Source organism: Pecten maximus, chromosome 4 (assembly GCF_902652985.1).
Source record: "Pecten maximus chromosome 4, xPecMax1.1, whole genome shotgun sequence".
NCBI lineage: Eukaryota > Metazoa > Mollusca > Bivalvia > Pectinida > Pectinidae > Pecten > Pecten maximus.
In genome coordinates this window covers 24,325,283-24,350,016 of record NC_047018.1, presented here as the reverse complement: position 1 = coordinate 24,350,016, position 24,734 = coordinate 24,325,283, and the positions used below count along the sequence as shown (strand labels likewise).

General features: G+C 37.5%; 1 protein-coding gene across 1 annotated transcript; it reads left to right on the top strand.

The window, feature by feature from the left end:
- The first annotated feature begins 2,465 nt into the window (after nucleotides 1-2,465).
- On the top strand, nucleotides 2,466-21,367 carry LOC117325573. Its single transcript, XM_033881902.1, has 2 exons — nucleotides 2,466-2,832; nucleotides 18,535-21,367. The coding sequence occupies exons 1-2, from the start codon at nucleotides 2,617-2,619 to the stop codon at nucleotides 18,916-18,918; spliced, it is 600 nt and encodes a 199-aa protein (XP_033737793.1). The 5' UTR covers nucleotides 2,466-2,616; the 3' UTR covers nucleotides 18,919-21,367.
- Nucleotides 21,368-24,734: the final 3,367 nt, after the last annotated feature.

Genomic DNA, 24,734 nt, shown 5'->3' with positions numbered 1-24,734 from the left:
AAATATATATATATAATACAATATGTATTTATGCTGTCTCGATTCCCTTTTGACCATTATCTTGTCATCTTGCCATTTATTGGTTAGAACAAATTGATAGAGACGAGGCCGAAGGAACGCTTCTACGAAAAACTTCTTGACGAGTCCCATTAAATACATGTATTTTGGTATAATACGGAATTTTATCCTGTTAAAAGGCAACAAAGAAATTGAATTCTTAGATATAAGATCCGCTTAAACTGATATAACGACAAAGAAACAGATTAATGTTTGCTCTTTATAAATGGCCCCAGTAACGTAAACATAAGTTCTCCATCCGTTTCCGACTTTTATTTCTAATCCCAGTGACCACATTCTATAAGGGATATTTGTCTGAGTTGCCGATGTGTAAATCTCCAAACACAGCTTCCATCGGCTTGTAATTGTTAAAACTGGACCCGTGTTCGCCGTCCGGAAGTTTTCGTTTTTGTATCGATTGTTGATAGATCGGTCTCTAACATGTGTCAGTGGTGTTGTAAGTCACAGGTACAGCCATTGTTAAACTCTGTGATAAGAGGTCTACCTGGTCGATACCTGGCGATACGATTCATCTGTGACATAGGCTGTGGTTTTGGCAGCCCGTGTCAGGGGCTAGGCTATGATAAGTGTAATATGGGGGCGGCCATGTGTTGTATCACCAGACTACCTGTTGAAGATATGTCCGTCATAGTTCGGACTAAAACAAGACCCCTTGAACCGGTGAAGAATTCTTTGGTATGTGTGGACATTCCACACGAAATCACGTACATTACACGGCATGTGTCAATCTCTCACAATGTTGTGGGCGCAGTTTTACCTTTATTTCAATCCCACTTAGTGGTGATAACCCTGAATCGAATGTTAGTACAGTAATTTGAAATCAGCTGCCGTGTATAACGTTTCGACCTTTTTGTTTAGACTAACGTTCGAAGAATTGTCCCCGTGATTAAGTGATCGAAGTCTGAAGCTAAACACCATACAAGGCTCTCATTACTAACACATCTCTAGCTGGTCTACAAAACTCACCATCTTCTCCTTATTTTATATTCATGAGGTCAACAAACGAGGGCGAAATACTGAAGTATTGTTTATATTTATCAATACACTCTATTTATAAACGTCTCGTGTTTTGTTGATTCTGTTCTCTTTGGTTGACCTTATGGAAGCATGATTCTCGGGATCTTCCAAATTTTCAGCAGGAAGCCTGCTAACTATCCCGTGTATCACATCCTATTTGACACCGTTTTTGCATGTTTCATAAGATTTTCGTTCAATATAGATATTGCTCATTTCTACATCGACTTTGTATACGAGAAATAAAGGACCAAATTCGTGTGCTCGTTTGGTTTCAGTAGGAAACGGTTAAACTCGAGCATTTTAACATCAAAGCAGTGTCAGCAAAAATTGATTTAGTGTGACTGTTCATTCGTTTAGTTCAAAACTTTTTTGATATGATTTGGTTTTAAATGTTTAGCTTGATTATCGTTTATTATGTTTACGTTATAGTATTAAAACCTGGTGACTATCCTCTACGTAGGTAGTGCCAACTTACCATTGTAGCTGTAACCACCGAGGAAAGTGGCCGTCGGCTGTGTGTTGTTCTCACCCGTATCAACTTTGATACAGAGAAAATCCCAGATTAGTTTAAAAGTATATAAAAATATGTTTATTTCTGAAGACACAATTTATTTGGTTTTACCTACTCCATTTCAGCGATATCAACCTCGGACTGCGTCATCGGTTAATATAACTGCCCTGGGGTTAATAAAACTACATCTCGACCTCGGCACATGTAACAAGCTCTTGGTATAATTTTAGAATAAAAGTAAATAATTACGTATTAGATGGTATCATCAGATGAGTGAAGAGTTGTTGATGAACGGGTACCAGGCAGTATTGGATCACAGAGCCTGTTGTTGCGTTTTAGTGCACGTGTCAGAGAACAGACAAACATTGATGTGTACCTTGTTTTCTTAACTACCGCAAAATAGCGCATTATTGTGCTATCATCAAGATCATGTGGCCCCTTGTCAAAATATACCTCTAAACATCACCCCGTTATTAAATAACAAATTGTGTTTATCTATAAAATACCACCAACCGTCAATTAAACTAAAGGTGTAATTTGTCCCGAGGTCCATAGGATCCGTGTGGACTATTTACAAATACGTTACGTTAATACGCCATTATTATATCTGTTGAAATGATTTAACCGTTTAAATATCTAATGTCATTTTTTATTCAGACCGAAGCTCTATATATTAACCTATGTGGTTTTCTTTATATTATATTAGCTTTCATGTTAAAACTCTCAAGTCTGTGTGAGAGTTGTGTGTGTTTAGAATCTGACTCACTGTGTACATTCCCCAGTGTTCGCTGGTTGTCAAGTCCCTCCGTTAGATCTGGGTACGGTGAGATGTAGACTATATACTATACACCAGAAAGGCGGCCTCCCCAGTTAGAACGTAGACACTGCCGACGACGGTTCTCTTAAATGAGCCGAACACTAGCGAACATTAACGAACTTCACCGAAGAAGGAAACATAAATAGACAATTGTAATTCGTACAAAAAAGTTTCTTATAAAATTGTAAAGAAAATGGATACCACATGTGGAGAATTTAACCCTGCAATGGACAATCGTGATAAATACACAGAATCAATAGAGCTTTCCAACAAATGTCGCGAGTTTTACAGACGAAGGATGGAAAACATGGAGATGTCTAAACAACGACTGTCACCTACTCTCCGACCCGGACACAAGACTAAGAAATCCTCCATAGATGTTGCCATGGAAAAACTGGGCACAGAAATGGTATGTCTTTAGTATTTCTATATAAAGCTATACGTGCATTGAATTTAGAATAAACAATAGTCTATTAGTCCAATCATAGCAGTGGTACCAGGGTCATATCAGTAAAATTAAAAACAAAACAAAAACAAACAAACAAGCAAACAAACGATCAAAACCCAAAATTGTTTTATATTGTATACTTAATATATAGTTGTTTATTTGTTGTTGTTTTTTTTTTTTTTCGTATTTTTTTCCAGCAGATTTTGAAAACAATAACAATACACAGATACCATTTGACATTGATATATGCACCATCATCATCATCATCATCATCATCATCATATGAACATTATAAATTCAAATTATAAATTTCGTTGCTACATGTAAGAAAGAAGGAGAAAACGGTCCTATCCCTGAGTTATGATAATGTTAATTATCAGTATCAGTGTACATGTACGTATAAACGTTAATTATCACTATCTGGTGTACATGTACTAATTACTGACTGACTTATTGGTAGGTCCAGGGTTTACTTACAGTTATTACTAAGTACTATGGCCATACCTAGATCCCAGTTATTACTGTGTTAGGTACTATGACCATACCTAGATCTCAGTTATTACTGTGTTAGGTACGATGACCATACCTAGATCTCAGTTATGACTGTGTCAGGTACTATGGCCATACCTAGATCTCAGTTATTACTGTGTTAGGTACTATGACCATACCTAGATCCCAGTTATTACTGTGTTAGGTACTATGACCATACCTAGATCTCAGTTATTACTGTGTTAGGTACTATGGCCATACCTAGATCTCAGTTATTACTGTGTTAGGTACTATGGCTGTGTTAGGTACTATGGCCATACCTGGATCTCAGTTATTACTGTGTTAGGTACTGTGACCATACCTAGATCTCAGTTATTACTGTGTTAGGTACTATGACCATACCTAGATCTCAGTTATGACTGTGTTAGGTACTATGACTGTGTTAGGTACTATGACCATACCTAGATCTCAGTTATTACTGTGTTAGGTACTATGGCTGTGTTAGGTACTATGACCATACCTAGATCCCAGTTATTACTGTGTTAGGTACTGTGACCATACCTAGATCTCAGTTATTACTGTGTTAGGTACTGTGACCATACCTAGATCCCAGTTATTACTGTGTTAGGTAATATGACCATACATAGATCCCAGTTATTACTGTGTTAGGTACTGTGACCATACCTAGATCTCAGTTATTACTGTGTTAGGTAATATGACCATACCTAGATCTCAGTTATTACTGTGTTAGGTACTGTGACCATACCTAGATCTCAGTTATTACTGTGTTAGGTACTATGACCATACCTAGATCTCAGTTATTACTGTGTTAGGTAATATGACCATACCTAGATATCAGTTATTACTGTGTTAGGTACTGTGACCATACCTAGATCTCAGTTATTACTGTGTTAGGTAATATGACCATACCTAGATATCAGTTATTACTGTGTTAGGTACTATGACCATACCTAGATATCAGTTATTACTGTGTTAGGTACTGTGACCATACCTAGATCTCAGTTATTACTGTGTTAGGTACTATGACCATACCTAGATCTCAGTTATTACTGTGTTAGGTACTATGACCATACCTAGATCTCAGTTATTACTGTGTTAGGTACTATGACTGTGTTAGGTACTATGACCATACCTAGATCTCAGTTATTACTGTGTTAGGTACTATGACTGTGTTAGGTACTATGACTGTGTTAGGTACTATGACCATACCTAGATCTCAGTTATTACTGTGTTAGGTACTATGACCATACCTAGATCTCAGTTATTACTGTGTTAGGTACTATGACCATACCTAGATCTCAGTTATTACTGTGTTAGGTACTATGACCATACCTAGATCTCAGTTATTACTGTGTTAGGTACTATGACTGTGTTAGGTACTATGACCATACCTAGATCTCAGTTATTACTGTGTTAGGTACTATGACTGTGTTAGGTACTATGACTGTGTTAGGTACTATGACCATACCTAGATCTCAGTTATTACTGTGTTAGGTACTATGACCATACCTAGATCTCAGTTATTACTGTGTTAGGTACTATGACCATACCTAGATCTCAGTTATTACTGTGTTAGGTACTATGACCATACCTAGATCTCAGTTATTACTGTGTTAGGTACTATGACTGTGTTAGGTACTATGACCATACCTAGATCTCAGTTATTACTGTGTTAGGTACTATGACTGTGTTAGGTACTATGACTGTGTTAGGTACTTTGACCATACCTAGATCTCAGTTATTACTGTGTTAGGTACTATGACCATACCTAGATATCAGTTATTACTGTGTTAGGTACTATGACCATACCTAGATCTCAGTTATTATTGTGTTAGGTACTATGACTGTGTTAGGTACTATGACCATACCTAGATCTCAGTTATTATTGTGTTAGGTACTATGACTGTGTTAGGTACTATGACTGTGTTAGGTACTTTGACCATACCTAGATCTCAGTTATTACTGTGTTAGGTACTATGACCATACCTAGATATCAGTTATTACTGTGTTAGGTACTGTGACCATACCTAGATCTCAGTTATTACTGTGTTAGGTACTATGACCATACCTAGATCTCAGTTATTACTGTGTTAGGTACTATGACTGTGTTAGGTACTATGACCATACCTAGATCCCAGTTATTACTGTGTTAGGTACTATGACCATACCTAGATCCCAGTTATTACTGTGTTAGGTACTATGACTGTGTTAGGTACTATGACTGTGTTAGGTACTATGACTGTGTTAGGTACTATGACCATACCTAGATATCAGTTATTACTGTGTTAGGTACTATGACCATACCTAGATATCAGTTATTATTGTGTTAGGTACTATGACTGTGTTAGGTACTATGACTGTGTTAGGTACTATGACTGTGTTAGGTACTATGACCATACCTAGATATCAGTTATTACTGTGTTAGGTACTATGACCATACCTAGATATCAGTTATTACTGTGTTAGGTACTATGACCATACCTAGATATCAGTTATTACTGTGTTAGGTACTGTGACCATACCTAGATATCAGTTATTACTGTGTTAGGTACTATGACCATACCTAGATATCAGTTATTACTGTGTTAGGTACTGTGACCATACCTAGATCTTAGTTATCGCTGTGTTAGGTACTGTGACCATACCTAGATCTTAGTTATCGCTGTGTTAGGTACTATGACCATACTAGATCCCAGTGGTACTATGACCATATCAAGAGTGGTATATAGAGGATATTGAATGATTTCCCGTTTAATATAACATATATTTTACGAGTATGACAGAATATCGATATTTTCACGAGTGCGAAGCACGAGTGGAAAATATCGAAATATTCTGTCATACGATTAAATTTTCTTTTTATTGCATTTCATAAACTTAAAAACAAAATTTTAAAAAACAATAATTAATTTTTCTTTGTTTTCATGGTAAATACTCAAATGTGATTGGTCGAAAAATTCTTTTCATTCTTCTATGAAAGAAATTCCGAGAATGGCGCGAAAAATGTGACGTCACAATACGACAATTGACGTTGCGTATTGATTTGAGAAAAAGAATCCCATTTAAAACCAGTAAAATTGTACATAAAACATGTTTTAAATTAGAAAATCATTTTCAAAAATTAATTATAAGCGTTGATGTCAATTTTTTTTTAGTTTCATTGGGGTATGAAACAAATTTTGTTTGCAAACTTCTGTAAGAATCATAAAGTTTGCAAACAAAATTTGTTTCATACCCCGATGAAACTAAAAAAAATGACATCAATGCTTAATTAAAAATTAATAGTGTCAAAAAGTGCGGGAATCAGTAATGACGTCATCTCTTTGTGACGTTACTCCACGTCAACTTGACGGCGCCATTTTGAAAGGACTGATCAATGCAATTTAAGCGTTTTCTGCTGTTATAGGAGAATCTGTGCATGAATAGCTAACGTCAAGTGAATATTTTGTCAAAAACTAGTCTAAAAATTTCAGAAATACAGCAAAATAACCAATTTATCTATTTCCGCCTCGACTGGAAAAATCAGCAAGTTTCAACGAGGTGAATACAAAGGTCCGATCTGATTGGTCAAAAACGGAAAACTTATATTTTCACTGCAAAAGTTATATTTTCACTGCAAAATCTTATATTTTCACTGCTCATCGCTGCAGTGAAAATATAAGTTTTATTAGTTTGATAAATTTCTATATTTCACCGGCAAAAATGCAATAAATAGTTATAATTACAAGTACAAGTATAAAACATCGCTGACGTATATTGTAAATAGTTGTTGAACACATTACTGAACACGTATATGTCAAGTTCAGTCTATAAACCAAAACGTTGTGAGATTCCTGTGTGTCGGTGGATTTTATTAACGAGATCTTTAGTCTATAAATCAAACGTCAAAACGTTCCCAAGAGCGATAAAACACTAATACAAGCACATCAGTATATTAAGACACAATCGGTATTAACAGTACATTAGACGTTCTCCAGGCAGTGTTCGAATGGTTTAAGCAATAAACGAAAATAAAAAAAATAACTTGTCCTGACTAAAAACACTTATTGGTTACTGAAGAGATATACGCTCAACATCACACCGTTACACCAAGGGGACTGTTTATATGTGTCGGTAGCTCCAACAAAAATTAAACAATTTGGATATTTTGTTTTCAATTTCGATAATTATAAAAAAAAAATGGCTACCAGTTAAAATATTACTCGATTGGTGATTTTGTTTCACCTCCTATTAACAGTCAGTGCCTAATAGCATTTTAGTTAAGGAAAACATATTAATAACTTTTTCTTAAATTTTAAATGCTTTCCTCTGGGATATTTTAAGTAAGAGAATTTCTTAAAGTTCATGAACGTTGATATCCCGGTAAATGGATCTCTCTATTATTTACTCTGATTACTATAACATTGTAATGGATGACAGTAAGACCAGTGTAATACTCTATAATGTATAAACCAGTAGACTGTAACCGTGATTTATATAACACAGTTTATCTTCGTTGACAAAATTACACAGACATAACCTCCCTACAGCGATAGGAAGTACATACATGCAGGCCGCTATATAGTGTTACATCACCTCCTCAACTTCCTACAACTTCCCTTTCCGTCGTTTTCAAATCTTTCTGACCTTTGTGCTATTTTCGCTGTTTTATCAAGTTACATTCAGGAACGTTCATCGTTGTGAAATATGGTGGTGTGTAGTGATGAAGGCTACTGTGTACTGGTGGTGTGTAGTGATGAAGGTTACTGTGTAGTGATGAAGGTTACTGTGTAGTGATGAAGGTTACTGTGTAATGGTGGTGTGTGGTGATGAAGGTTACCGTGTAATGGTGGTGTGTAGTGATGAAGGTTACTGTGTAATGGTGGTGTGTAGTGATGAAGGTTACCGTGTAATGAGGGTGTGTAGTGATGAAGGTTACTCTGTAATAGTGGTGTGTAGTGATGAAGGTTACCGTGTAATGATGGTGTGTAGTGATGAAGGTTACTGTGTATGGTTGTGGTTAATGAGTGGTGACCTGTGAGTGAAGGTTAACCGGTAATGGTGGTGTGTATGATTAGTTACTATATGGTAATGGTGTGAAAGATGAAGGTTCTGTGTAATGGTGTAAGTAGATGTAAGGTTCTTGTTAATGTACGTGTTATCGTGAGAGGTTACTGTGAGGTGGTGTGTAGTGATGAAGGTTACCGTAACTGGTGTAGTGATGAGGTTACTGTCTAATGTGGTGTGTTGAGAGGTTACTGTGTATTGATCGTTTCGTAAGGTTCTGTGTATGTGTGTGTGTGTTATCAGGTTCTGTGTAATGGTGTGTGGGTGATGAAGGTTACTGTGTAATGGTGGTGTGTAGTATGAAGGTTACTGTATAATGTTGGTGTGTAGTGATGAAGGTTACCGTGTAATGGTGGTGTGTAGTGATGAAGGTTACTGTGTAATGGTGGTGTGTGGTGATGAAAGTTACTGTGTAATGGTGGTGTGTAGTGATGAAGGTTACCGTGTAATGGTGGTGTGTGATGAGTTACTGTGAATGGTGTAGTGATGAAGGTCACTGTGTAATGATGGTGTGTAGTGATGAAGGTTACTGTGTAATGGTGGTGTGTAGTGATGAAGGTTACCGTGTAATGGTGGTGTGTGGTGATGAAGGTTACCGTGTAATGGTGGTGTGTGGTGATGAAGGTTACCGTGTAATGGTGGTGTGTGGTGATGAAGGTTACCGTGTAATGGTGGTGTGTAGTGATGAAGGTTACTGTGTAATGGTGGTGTGTAGTGATGAAGGTTACTGTGTAATGGTGGTGTGTGGTGATGAAGGTTACTGTGTAATGGTGGTGTGTAGTGATGAAGGTTACTCTGTAATGGTGGTGTGTAGTGATGAAGTTTCGTGTATGATAATTGTATGTTAATACGATTTGTATTGACCTTATTTGCCACATGTTTAGAATTTGAATATATATACATATTATATAAAAGGAAGATCAGTTCATACGATGTAGGTAAAACAAACATCCATAATGAGTTCAGCATTGAAGAGGGTTGAAAAGTCTAAACGTTGGAGTACCCACACGGATACTAAAACAGCCATTTCTATTCGCAGACGTCTCCATGTGGTAACTTGTGTTATCTAGGCGATGAGAGAAAACAGATGAGTGTAAGATGTTACGGGCGGGGAGTTATACCACTGTTATATAAATGCGGAGAGAATTTGTGTATCACTAGATCTGTTAGTGTCAGTGTTGAGTGTTTTTATGTACGACCACAAACACCCGTCTAAAACACTACAACCAGATTATTTCAGATACCACTGGGCTAATTAAGAGTAATTAGCCGTTTCGTGGAATCCCATTGTCTAGGTAACATTCCGAATCCGTTCCTGTTATCATAGGAACCGGTTTGTACCGAAAAAACTCACAATTAATTAAATTCCGCCACGGAGTCTGGATTCCCTGAATGTTCTAAGTTTAGACATACAGTGTACAGACTTCGTGTTATTGGAGACTATGTTGATATCTCCAGTACGTACACGGGTATTCTGTAACCTCGTTAATTAGTACAGCCAACTTTACATATGTTATGGATAACGGAAAGGTTTCAAGAAATTAATTTAAAATGGATAAATAGAAAATGACAAGGACATTTATATGACAACTTCTGATGAAGGAGTGTATTGTACTGACATGATTGGTTTCAGATACGGCTCTCAAAATAATTTAATTAGTTTAAGTTAAGTTGTGAAACATTGGAAAACCAGGAAAAGCTGATTGTACTATTGATAAAACGGACAATGATATACATGTAGTTGGATAACACAATCTCTGACAGCTTTTATTTACAAGATATCATTGAAATCCCCAGGCATCGTTGTCTGTGTGGCCGCTGTACAGAAAGAACTGATCTTCGAATATCATTCCGAAAACTAAGACTTTTGAGCTGATCATAATAGACACTCCTCCAGTTCTTGATGATATTGACCGAAAATGGACAGGATCATTTAATTTCAATGTGTAAACAACCCGCGCAACAAATTTAAATTTCGAATTCGTTATTTGTTTTGTTTTTTCAAACTTGTCAGCCATTGTTCTGTAATACTAGGCACCTTCTAGTGAAGATCAATCACAGTTGATACTGTGCCGATTGTCACGTAAAAGGACAATATATATTTAGAAACGAGAGATTAAGCTATGACTTTATAACGAGGACGAGATCAAGTGTTATGTGGATTATCAAATCCACGGATACCTAACGGACGGGGAAATATTGTAACGTCGTATCACCCAGTTACCACACTATTGACTCAAACAAACCCAGGTAGAAACACAGTGATGGCATCAAGTTTAAATTTAGATAGGTGACAAAACCGTTTAATCCCAGCTAATGGACAAACAAACGGACATTTACTTTCATATTCTTCCATTGTTTGTCTTCCATTTACACGGCTACGGAATAACACAGACACGCCCTCTGATTGGCTCGGCTGTTTGGTCGACATTGTGATGACGTCATCACCATGACTTTACCAAAAATGATAGTTGTAAATATAAATCAGCTGCATACAATATAACTCTGTCGATTGAAGATGTTTGTGTGTGTATACTGGGCTACGACAATCTAAGGAGTCCGGCTACTTATACTGATCTAGATAAACATCCACTTTACAATGTCACACGGTGGCACAGACAAGAGATTTGTTCTTTTCTAGATAAACACAGCAGACAAGTAACTTATTCAAAAGTGAATTCCAATAAACAGTTTATGACTAAACATTTAAACAGAATATGCTTCAGATATTTGACTTTGATCTTATACAAAATATATACCATGGGTTTGGTTTGGGACCCTTCTCGTTTGAAGCGAGAAAATATTGACATTTCTTGAGCACGTGCCTGAACAAGCGATGAGATACGATATCGTTATTGTATAAGCTGGCAGTTATGTCTTTGTAGAAATTCTTTGTGCATTTTTTACTATATAGATATATAGATATTCCATACTTATAACAATGGTAACACGATCTACGTGTGACGTACTCTATCGGGTAGTTTGAGATATATAAGCCCCTCCCGCGTGTTGTCAACAGAAATTCAATGGTGTCCAAATTCGGCTTTGTGCATAAAACCGCCAATCTTTATAATTGGAATAATTTCTTTTAACGAATTGTCCACCCAACTCGTTAAGTATATAACTGGTATGGAAACAGACAGTGAAACTAGAGCAGTAACGAACCCCTGTCTGGAAGTCCCGCACCAGTTCACGTGCCAGAGAGACATACCCAGTGCCCTGCAACTGTACAGGACGGAAATATTTACGGGCGATGTTACCTTGGTTGTCAGGACGACTGTTAACTGCCCCCCTGTCTTCCCTCCCCCACCTACAGTGACAAGGCAGTATTGGCTATCCCCATTCATACCAGTATTTTACTATCCTTGTCATTTCGATTAATATTGACACCGTTTACTCAGATTTCATAAATTTGAGTATGATATCAACATTTAAATCTTTTCAATGCATGAAATGCCTTTTAAATGAATTTGTTTCATGTTTCCTAAAATGTCAAGAGAAATCTGAATGAGTCATTGATTGATGTAATAAATCGCTTCTGCTATCAGGCGGCCATACCAACAGGCCTCTAAATCATTCACTACACACAAAGGATGGATTTGTCATATGTTAAATTGTCTACATTCTGAAGAACTTTGTGTACGGACGTTCACTGGATTTGTTTTAAATGTAGATATTGTTTCTAAAGTCAGTCTTTCTGATTGACCACTTCACTGAAGATAGCATCGTAAGATGACGAGAAAATGGTGATATACTAATACTCCCCGGGGTAGGATACCTTAGTTTTGGGTTCTCCCGGGGGTAGGATACCTTAGTTTTAGGTTCTCCCGGGGGTAGGATACCTTAGTTTTGGGTTCTCCCGGGGGTAGGATACCTTAGTTTTGGGTTCTCCCGGGAGTAGGATACCCTAGTTTTAGGTTCTCCTGGGGGTAGGATACCCGAACTGTAATGTTCGCTTGGTAGCATGAAATTGGTGTTTTCTAAATGTGATTGATGTGAATGGAACTAATTCAAAATTGGAAATTAAGTACCATATTTCTGATCTAACACGGCAGCCACATACTTTTAAATAGAATTCAGAGTGGGGTTTCAAATCATAGTATGTGTTTATGTTGGTGACGATCATTTCCAGGGACGTACATAGATTCCTGTCATTTCATGTCAGAATCATTGTTGTGACGTTACATTCGTTCAAAGCGCCATCAATTACCTAATAATGTAGATTAAACTTAATTAAATGTTTATTGATAACAAATCTTTAAAAGGGAATCGTTCATCGCCTTGAATGCACTGTACACGGCGCATTGGCGCCATGTCACCGCGCTCACAGTGGATTCCGGGGCCCAGGTTTCGTGGTCTCGTCCAAGTATCGGGATTCATTTAAGCTAGTAAAACAGGTATTCTTCACGAGCATACAAAACTCTACCCACAAGGATTAAATATTTCAGAAAAGGTTCCTATAAGTTAATGCTGGAGACAAGTTGGGCATTGCAGCTAAGTATTAGGTACACAGCTTACAAAGCACGGAAGGCGATCCATCGCGTTTGTAGGCTTAAGTTTTTGCAATTTGTAAGCGTTAGGATCTTGTAAATTTCTTTCTACTGACATCAGGAAATATTTTGTCCAGAGCTTTTTCAGTACAGTACAGCTAATTCTGTTATATATATAGAGGTTACACAACGAGTGGTTGTTGGATATCGAATTTATTTCACACGAGTAAGTTATTTTTTAAAAGTTACAAAAGACACGAGCTTTAGCGAGTGTTTTTTGCAACTTTTAAAAAATAACTTACGAGTGTGAAATAAATTCCATATCCAACAATTTCGAGTCGTGTGACCTGTTTCTACCACAATACTATCGGCTTGAATCAAAGGGAAACGTGGCTAAGTATAATTTTGCGTATGCAAATAAAGTGTACCGGTGACGTCCGGGACCTGGTGATGTGACGTCATTAGATTATTGATGACGTCAATAACAATTGCAGCTTGGGTCAAAGTTCACCGTGTTAGCCAATCAAAATGCGTACAGAGTTTATACCACGTGTGGTATAAACATATTGTTAATCAACAGCTGTAATGATTAACTGATGGTCTGAGAGTTGAATAACACGGGGTATTGTGGTAGAAAGTGTTTTTATCGAAATGTCAACTCAAATTGTACCGAAATAAATTGATGCTGGCGCGCAATACCCAGGTGTTGTGTCGTCAGCAAACTATACATAAGGTTTACACGGGATACGTGTGTATTATTTACACGGGATACGTGTGTATTATTTACACGGGATACGTGTGTATTATTTACACGGGATATGTGTGTATTATTTACACGGGATACGTGTGTATTATTTACACGGGATATGTGTGTATTATTTACACGGGATACGTGTGTATTATTTACACGGGACACGTGTGTATTATTTACACGGGACACGTGTGTATTATTTACACGGGACACGTGTGTATTATTTACACGGGATACGTGTGTATTATTTACACGGGATACGTGTGTATTATTTACACGGGATACGTGTGTATTATTTACACGGGATATGTGTGTATTATTTACACGGGATACGTGTGTATTATTTACACGGGACACGTGTGTATTATTTACACGGGACACGTGTGTATTATTTACACGGGATACGTGTGTATTATTTACACGGGATACGTGTGTATTATTTACACGGGACACGTGTGTATTATTTACACGGGATACGTGTGTATTATCTACACGGGATACGTGTGTATTATCTACACGGGATACGTGTGTATTATCTACACGGGATACGTGTGTATTATCTACACGGGATACGTGTGTATTATTTACACGGGACACGTGTGTATTATTTACACGGGATACGTGTGTATTATCTACACGGGATACGTGTGTATTATCTACACGGGATACGTGTGTATTATTTACACGGGATACGTGTGTATTATTTACACGGGACACGTGTGTATTATTTACACGGGATACGTGTGTATTATTTACACGGGACACGTGTGTATTATTTACACGGGATACGTGTGTATTATTTACACGGGATACGTGTGTATTATTTACACGGAATACGTGTGTATTATTTACACGGGACACGTGTGTATTATTTACACGGGATACGTGTGTATTATTTACACGGAATACGTGTGTATTATTTACACGGGATACGTGTGTATTATTTACACGGGATACGTGTGTATTATTTACACGGGACACGTGTGTATTATTTACACGGGATACGTGTGTATTATCTACACGGGATACGTGTGTATTATTTACACGGGATACGTGTGTATTATTTACACGGGATACGTGTGTATTATTTACACGGGACACGTGTGTATTATTTACACGGGATACGTGTGTATTATTTACACGGGATACGTGTGTATTATTTACACGGGGTGCGTGTGTATTATTTACACGGGATACGTGTGTATTATTTACACGGGATACGTGTGTATTATTTACACGGGATACGTGTGTATTATTTACACGGGATACGTGTGTATTATTTACACGGGATACGTGTGTATTATTTACACGGGATACGTGTGTATTATTTACACGGGATACGTGTGTATTATTTACACGGGATACGTGTGTATTATTTACACGGGATACGTGTGTATTATTTACACGGGATACGTGTGTATTATTTACACGGGACACGTGTGTATTATTTACACGGAATACGTGTGTATTATTTACACGGGATACGTGTGTATTATTTACACGGGATACGTGTGTATTATTTAACGGATACGTGTGTATTATTTACACGGGATACGTGTGTATTATTCTACACGGGATACGTGTGTATTATTTACACGGGATACGTGTGTATTATTTACACGGGATACGTGTGTATTATTTACACGGGATACGTGTGTATTATTTACACGGGATACGTGTGTATTATTTACACGGGATACGTGTGTATTATTACACGGGATACGTGTGTATTATTTACACGGGATACGTGTGTATTATTTACACGGGATACGTGTGTATTATTTACACGGGACACGTGTGTATTATTTACACGGGATACGTGTGTATTATTTACACGGGATACGTGTGTATTATTTACACGGGATACGTGTGTATTATTTACACGGGATACGTGTGTATTATTTACACGGAATACGTGTGTATTATTTACACGGGATACGTGTGTATTATTTACACGGGATACGTGTGTATTATTTACACGGGATACGTGTGTATTATTTACACGGGATACGTGTGTATTATTTACACGGGATACGTGTGTATTATTTACACGGAATACGTGTGTATTATTTACACGGGATACGTGTGTATTATTTACACGGGATACGTGTGTATTATTTACACGGGATACGTGTGTATTATTTACACGGGATACGTGTGTATTATTTACACGGGATACGTGTGTATTATTTACACGGAATACGTGTGTATTATTTACACGGGATACGTGTGTATTATTTACACGGGATACGTGTGTATTATTTACACGGGATACGTGTGTATTATTTACACGGGATACGTGTGTATTATTTACACGGGATACGTGTGTATTATTCACACGGAATACGTGTGTATTATTTACACGGGATACGTGTGTATTATTTACACGGGATACGTGTGTATTATTTACACGGGATACGTGTGTATTATTTACACGGGATACGTGTGTATTATTTACACGGGATACGTGTGTATTATTTACACGGGACACGTGTGTATTATTTACACGGGATACGTGTGTATTATTTACACGGGACACGTGTGTATTATTTACACGGGACACGTGTGTATTATTTACACGGGATACGTGTGTATTATTTACACGGGACACGTGTGTATTATTTACACGGGACACGTGTGTATTATTTACACGGGATACGTGTGTATTATTTACACGGGATACGTGTGTATTATTTACACGGGATACGTGTGTATTATTTACACGGGACACGTGTGTATTATTTACACGGGACACGTGTGTATTATTTACACGGGATACGTGTGTATTATTTACACGGGATACGTGTGTATTATTTACACGGGGTGCGTGTGTATTATTTACACGGAATACGTGTGTATTATTTACACGGGGATACGTGTGTATTATTTACACGGGATACGTGTGTATTATTTACACGGGATACGTGTGTATTATTTACACGGGGTGCGTGTGTATTATTTACACGGGATACGTGTGTATTATTTACACGGAATATGTGTGTATTATTTACACGGAATACGTGTGTATTATTTACACGGGATACGTGTGTATTATTTACACGGAATACGTGTGTATTATTTACACGGGATACGTGTGTATTATTTACACGGGATACGTGTGTATTATTTACACGGGGTGCGTGTGTATTATTTACACGGGATACGTGTGTATTATTCACACGGGATACGTGTGTGTTATTTACACGGGATACGTGTATATTATTTACACGGGACACGTGTGTATTATTTACACGGGATACGTGTGAATTATTTACACGGGGTGCGTGTGTGTTATTTACACGGGATATGTGTGTATTATTTACACGGGATATGTGTGTATTATTTTACATTGACTGTATTTCTTATATTTGCGCGTCAATCAAGATAACTAGGTTGGAATGACTTCTCGTTCAAGGACTGGTGAGTACTGCTGGCGTCTCGAGGGGTACAGGACCTTCCAAACAGTACTAGCCAAGCAAAATATCGTGCCGTTGAAATTACCGAGAGTGAGACAGAAATAAAGCATTGATAATACAGAAACGTGCTGTATGCGAGGGATAACCATTCAGATACAGTACATTAGGACTTTTTATAATTTACATATAATCATACTGCACTCTTACACCATACATGTACTCTTGGTTGCGCCGGTAACGCACGAGCACATCAAAGTGCGACATCTGCCGGTGATGTGGTTTATGAGGTTTTGTCAGGGGGCGATAAAACGGATGTAATTTACACTCCTTGTAACGTTAAATATTCGTGTTACAGGAAAGCTTACAATGCCCTTCCTACGTATCGCCAGGTTCTCAGCTCATGTATCCGTATGTCATATACTTCAGTAATCAACAGGCATCGCTCACATCTACCATATTGTTAGTATTCCTGATAGAATCAAATTAATGTTGCAAGATAGTCAAACCGAGACGTGTAAAGCACCATCTCTAATCTCGGATACGGCATGGCAGTAGTATCACTCTCAGTACCTGCGGTTGCCCACGTGCATCCAATAATCACAAGAGGAAGTAGGTGCCTTAACTTACACGTGCGTGTCGGTGTCACACATCTGATCACGTGATCCGAGGGAGTGTACCGTCCGGCCTCGTCTAAATTATCAACAAACACTACCAAAAATCCTATTGCATTATTATTGTAATAATATCCATAGGAAATGGCTGTACTCAGAAAATACTTAAAGTAACGTAAAAACATAAGCAGTTTGATTACATACTTCAGACACTCGGAAGGTGCCCTGTCTTCCTGGTATCTATACACTGTGTGCCGTATTTGACACGTTTGACAAAGTGTATTTTGTTGTATCCCATATGGCGTAATAATTAATTTTTCTTTGTTTTCATGGTAAATACTCAAATGTGATTGGTCGAAAAATTCGTTTCATTCTTCTATGAAAGAAATTCCGAGAATGGCGCGAAAAATGTGACGTCACTATACGACAATTGACGTTGCGTATTGATTTGAGAAAAAGAATCCCATTTAAAAACCAGTAAAATTGTACATAAAACATGTTTTAAAGTAGAAAATCACTTTCAAAAATTAATTATAAGCGTTGATGTCAATTATTTTTTAGTTTCATCGGGGTATGAAACAAATTTTGTTTGCAAACTTCTGTAAGAATCCGCGTAGATTTATACAGTTTGCAAACAAAATTTGTTTCATACCCCGATGAAACTAAAAAAAATGACATCAATGCTTAAATAGTACACATAGATACATAAATATACAAGTCACAAGTTAAAATCTGCATGTACTGAAGAGGTATTGTCGCATGGTATTCCACTACCTATATAGTGTTGTACAAGTATACTTGGTCATAATTTACACTAATGTCGTTTTGTCGTTTTGTAGACATCCTTGATGGACCAGGACATGTCCCTAATGAAGCAGCTGCTCATGCTGAACGAGGCTATCGAGGAGCTAAAATTCCATCGTCGCTATAGCAACAGTTCACTCCCCGACAGTTCATGTGACCTGGTCAGTGACTCGGACGACGGATCGGTGTCCGAGACAGACATGTTTGGGTCAGAGGACGATTTAATCAAAATGTGCAACAACTGTCATCTCGACAACGTATTGACAAGTTCTGTATCTACACCATGTGACAATATCAACCAAACACCATCCAAACAGAGCAACCTCGTTCACAGCGAATCGTACCTAGATCACTCTTCTCACGGAGAACAAAACATTTCGTACGACTCAGGGTTCGAGTCGAGCTATGTGTCGTCATGAGACCACGACATTTATCGCTGCCTAGAAACACATTGGTGCTAACATTTTCTACAAACACTTGTACGACATGGAATACCCTTTACAGTTTCCTGTTTTATACAACGATGGCGGTTGCCAGACGACAGATGTTTACAATATAGACTACAGCATCCTTCATCTCCGTACGACCTAGAGTTGTTTGTCCGAAACCAGTGAGCCAGAGACTAATTACAAATTAAGTGACTGTTGACTACATTTGGCGTTAAACATTTTGGTAAATTATGTGGAAATCGCAATTCGGTACAAAATTCATCATCAAAAAAAAAGAAAAAAGAAAAACAAAAAGCATGAAAAACGTCCCGTGTTAATTTATGAAATGCTTTTTAAAGACATGATATTGGCGTATGCCTCGAGTTTCGGACGATCAGCTGTCTCTGCCGTACGGTACCATTATACATTCCGACTGGCTGGCCATGTCAGCTACTTTATCGTTAGTTAGACATTGTACTATAAAGTGCTGTGGTGTTTACCTACGTTAGTTGAGGTTTTACCTCCAAAACTTGGTTAACTCCAATCCCGACGGTATCCACTATGTGGATAGACAAATCACGAGTAACGTACCCTGCCGGGGCAGGGAGACATGGCCCCGGGGGTGAAGAAGCCACTGCCCTAGGGTGTGGCAGTGAGCTGATATGAGTATACAAAGCAGGCCCTATACAGGGGCAAACACTCATACCATGATCATGTATTAAGAGAGCAATGTCTGTTAGATGTTCATTCAGACGTTCTCATGAGTAACACGAGTCAAAAATTCGCATGGGTACGAAACTGACACCAGTAACAGATGAGTCAGACATTCTCACGAGTAACGCGCGAGTCAAAAACTCATATGAGTAAGAAACTGACATCAGTAACAGATGAGTCAGACATTCTCACGAGTAACGCGCGAGTCAAAAACTCATATGAGTAAGAAACTGACATCAGTAACAGATGAGTCAGACATTCTCACGAGTAACGCGCGAGTCAAAAACTCGCATGGGTACGAAACTGACATCAGTAACAGATGAGTCAGACATTCACACGAGTAACGCGCGAGTCAAAAACTCATATGAGTAAGAAACTGACATCAGAAACAGATGACTCAGACATTCTCATGAGTAATGCATGAGTCAAAAACTCATATGAGTAAGAAACTGACATCAGAAACAGATGACTCAGACATTCTCATGAGTAATGCATGAGTCAAAAGCTCATACGAGTAAGAAACTGGCATCAGTATGAGTCAGATTCCAAATAATTTACGAGTCAAAAACTCATATGAGTAACAGGTAACTAAAACTCGTCATCAAGTAGACGAGAAGGGACTCGTAAACACCGAACTTATGTCCCCACATGTGATATAACGTTCAGGTAAACAACAGGACTATTTATCTGGTTGATATGGGTATCAAAGATCAGATACACCATTATATAAAGGCTGTAGTCACGTGTCATACAGTCCGGGTTTGTCTGGGGACATCCGGGTAACGGATACCCGGAAACATACTTTCGATCAATTTCGGATCAGATAGACTTAGGATGGATAATGCGTGTTTTATTATATCTAATTCAAATTCGTATTATATACAACCTCGCTATAGTCAAAGTAACCAGGATATCAAATATTCAAAACCTGTTGCATCTTGTTTAGATTTTAATCATTAAAAATATAACAAACGGTATTGTCTTTCTGTCACGTGCTCCATCCTAGGTTATCTGTGGTAAGATGAGAGACAGGATCGCTCTCTCTCATTCTCATGTACTGAGTATAGCGATCGAAGCGGTTAACGTTTAATTAACCTTTCTTTTATTTACACATTCAAATTACAAAATTTTGATCAATTGTTGATTAGTAAACTCAAAATGTATGACGTTTTTATCTCGACTGATCAATTAAAGGGGAAGTCCTTTCCTATTCATTTATAGATTTAAACAAATATTCAATTTGTTGTAAAAAGTTTTAAATGCTTTAACAATTTAAGAATTATTTTAATGAATGACGATGTAGAATATTTTAACATGATTTATCAGGGCTTAACCCTAACGCTGTGCTGTATATAACTTGTAAAACAACATCTATGTTTTTGTGATCAAAGGAAAAGGAAAACCACACCAACACTTTCAGTCTCCAAAAATGATCATTTCATTAAAATGACAAAGTTTAATAATATCAGTGGATGTAAAATGGCCGCTGTAGACGTGGAAAATTGAAAACAGGGAACCGTGTTAAAGAACCAATTAACACACATATTATATAAGATAAATAATATTTAATTTTACATTTTTTGGGGGGTAAATCAGAATTTTGACCAAATCGGTCTTTAAACATAATATCTTACATGGAATGTCTATTTCGAGACTGAAATACTTGATGTCTGACATTTATGCCGGAAATAAATAATTAACAATTATGAAGCACGAGGGAAGAACGAGATGAGATGATAATTAGAGAGAAAATGGGATTGAAGGATGGAGGGATGAGGTGAAGTTTGAAAAGAAAATGTGGTGGGGTAGGGTGTGCAGATGGGGAAATGGGGTAGGGACCGGGAAGGTCTGTCACGACAAAGCTGGGAAGTACGATAGAATATTGAAGATTTTTTCAGGGGAGGGCGAGGGTACGAAAATGTCTGACCAAAACAGATAGGGTGGCAATGATGAGAGTTGGAAAAGAGAGACAAAAGGGAACATTCTGGTAGAGAAGATCATAACAGGGTAGATAGGTGGTATACAAGGTAATGATGAACGAGGGGGATAGGTTTGAAGGAGGGACAAATTGGATCAGTTAGATAGTCAAAGCTATGTAGGAGGAGTGGAGAGGATGTCAGACAAATGATGATGTGTTGGGGAGAAGTGTTGGGACGGGGAGATGATATATAGGGGAGGGGTGTAGGGACGGGGAGATGATGATATATAGGAGAGGGGTGTAGAGGCCGGATAGACGAAGATATGTAGGTGATAGAAGGGGAGGGATGTAGGGGTCGGGGATACGGAGAAGGGGAGGGATGTAGGGGTCGGGGAGACGAAGATATGTGGGTGAGAGAAGGGAGGGGGGATTTAGGGGCCGGGAATATTGTTAGCAAACCGAATTGGTGATATGAAGAAGTGCTTATTGATACATTTAATACTATCTTATAATTTTATCTAAGTTATAATAAGTGTTGTGTCTATTAACGATATATACCAATACTATAGTTTGTGATTCAGTGTTTACTTTGGAGTATGAAAAATAAATCAAAATTTCCTATAAAACTCTTGTCTTCTTTTCCCCCCAAACCTATCATAAGTGATGAGCATGCTACACATCGAGTCAAAGTGCTCCAGCCCAGCCAGACTTCAGCATGGTGTTGAAGTTTACCAGGATGTGCTCCCTTGTAATTATTTACCTACAGACTGCAGTGTTTGTGACTCTGAAAAGTTCTTTACTAAAAATATAAATTCACTTTTTTTTTTTTTTTTTTTATTAATAATGAGTTTTGTGCGTAATTTACATATTTTCAAAAAGTACATGTATGCGAGACCAAAACTCACAATCTTAAAAATCTACATATTCCTTTTGTTGGTTTGAAAGAACTAAGTATTAAAACTCGAAAAAAAACAATCGAAAACCGCAAGTGATCTGATCATAAAGATGTTGTATCTATATTACATCTGGGGGAAAATAATTCAACACTGTTTCCTTCCCTTAAAAAACTCAAAAGCTACCCTGTGACTTACATTGTATCACGATAAGAAATTCCCAGTGCACCAGACACAGTTTTATTTAGCCAATAGACATTTTAGGTTATTATATAATCTTGTAACTACGTCAGAGACAGAACGTATCTCGGAAGCAGAAATACTGAAGAGTACCTTCATCTGTATCGGAGATTGTATATATCAACCCTCGGCTGTCTGTGTCTTCATTAATTGGGTTAAAAGGAGCTATTTTTGGAATCATTTTGATTTCGTTTAAGTTTAAATAAACAAGCAGGCAAACATGCTAGTTTTTTTACACGATATATGTTAAACGGTCCATTTAGAGACGTTTATCGTGCAAATTAATCAAGATAAGAAGTGTCTGTTTAAGTCTGTTTACTTTAAAAATATACCACCTCGACGTTTTATAGGCGGATATGTTGATAACATTTCAATTAGATATCCAAATAAAACCAGATGTAAACTGAGTACAACAAGATAAGTAAACTTTACATCATCGCTACAGTAATACTATTACATCACGTCACAGTAATACTATTACATCACGTCACAGTAATACTATTACATCACCGCCACAGTAATACTATTACATCACCGTCATAGTAATACTATTACATCCCCGTCACAGTAATACTATTACATCACCGTCACAGTAATACTATTACATCACCGTCACACATTAATACTATTACATCACCGTCACACATTAATACTATTACATCACCGTCACAGTAATACTATTACATCACCGTCACACATTAATACTATTACATCACCGTCACACATTAATACTATAACATCACCGTCACAGTAATACTATTACATCACCGCCACAGTAATACTATTACATCACCGTCACAGTAATACTATTACATCACTGTCACAGTAATACTATTACATCACCGCCACAGTAATACTATTACATCGCCGTCACAGTAATACTATTACATCACCGCCACAGTAATACTATTACATCGCCGTCACAGTAATACTATTACATCACCGCTACAATAATACTATTACATCACCGTCACAGTAATACTATTACATCGCCGTCACAGTAATACTATTACATCACCGTCACAGTAATACTATTACATCACCGTCACAGTAATACTATTAATTACAGGTATCGGACTAGCTTATAATCGAATAAACCACAATTAGTAAGTTAAATGTTGATGGTTTGTCCAAAAATCGTCAGTTTCTACCTGATGGATGCAATCAATTAGTTTAAAATTTCTTCATTTAATCCGATTTGTCAGTGTTTTAATTAAAGGAGAACAAACTTTAACCCCTTATGCTTATAGACACGCGGAACCACGGGTGTCTATGTGTCTGATCGTACTCTTGATACAGCTTCATGTATGATCTTACTTAAGGATGTATGCTACCTTACTCTCGTTTTCATGTTTCTGAACTATACCTTCTCTTACTCTCACTTTCTAATGTTTATTTGGTTTTATCAGGGCCCTGGTAAAAGTCTTATCAACAGCTACCCTCGCCTCACTTTAGCAATGTATTTATGAGACTTAGCTGATTAATCGATGTTAACCATACTGAGTATGAATTAACACCATAGTAAAACAAGAGAAATATCACGTGTTTAAGTTAAGAGTGACTGCCCTTCGTTTCCTTCTGCCAGGGCGCTGATGTATATGATACAAAGCAATTGTGATAAAATAATGTGATTAAGAGGTTGAACTTGTCTATATAACATGACTTAAACAACAACCAGTTACCTATACAGATAGTTACTATAGTTAATTGGTGTACATGACGAACCCCGCCAAGTCATTTCCACATCAAATAACATAAGAATCCATTAAACACCTAACCCACTGCCGGTTTTACCGTGGTCTGTCTACCTGGAGTTTACAGGTAACTCATTTAATCGGTGCAGATCTTCTGTAAATGACAAACTCGAGGCCCCTTCTCCGTTATCGCGCGCTACAGGGGGTACCTGTCATTGTGCTATAGGTAACTCGATACACCCTCCATCAAATAACAACTTAACACTGTCATAAACACCGCTTTCGGAAGCTTTCGGAAGGATCTCTTTTAATATCTTAATTGAATTTCACTTTGGGTTCATTACAAGA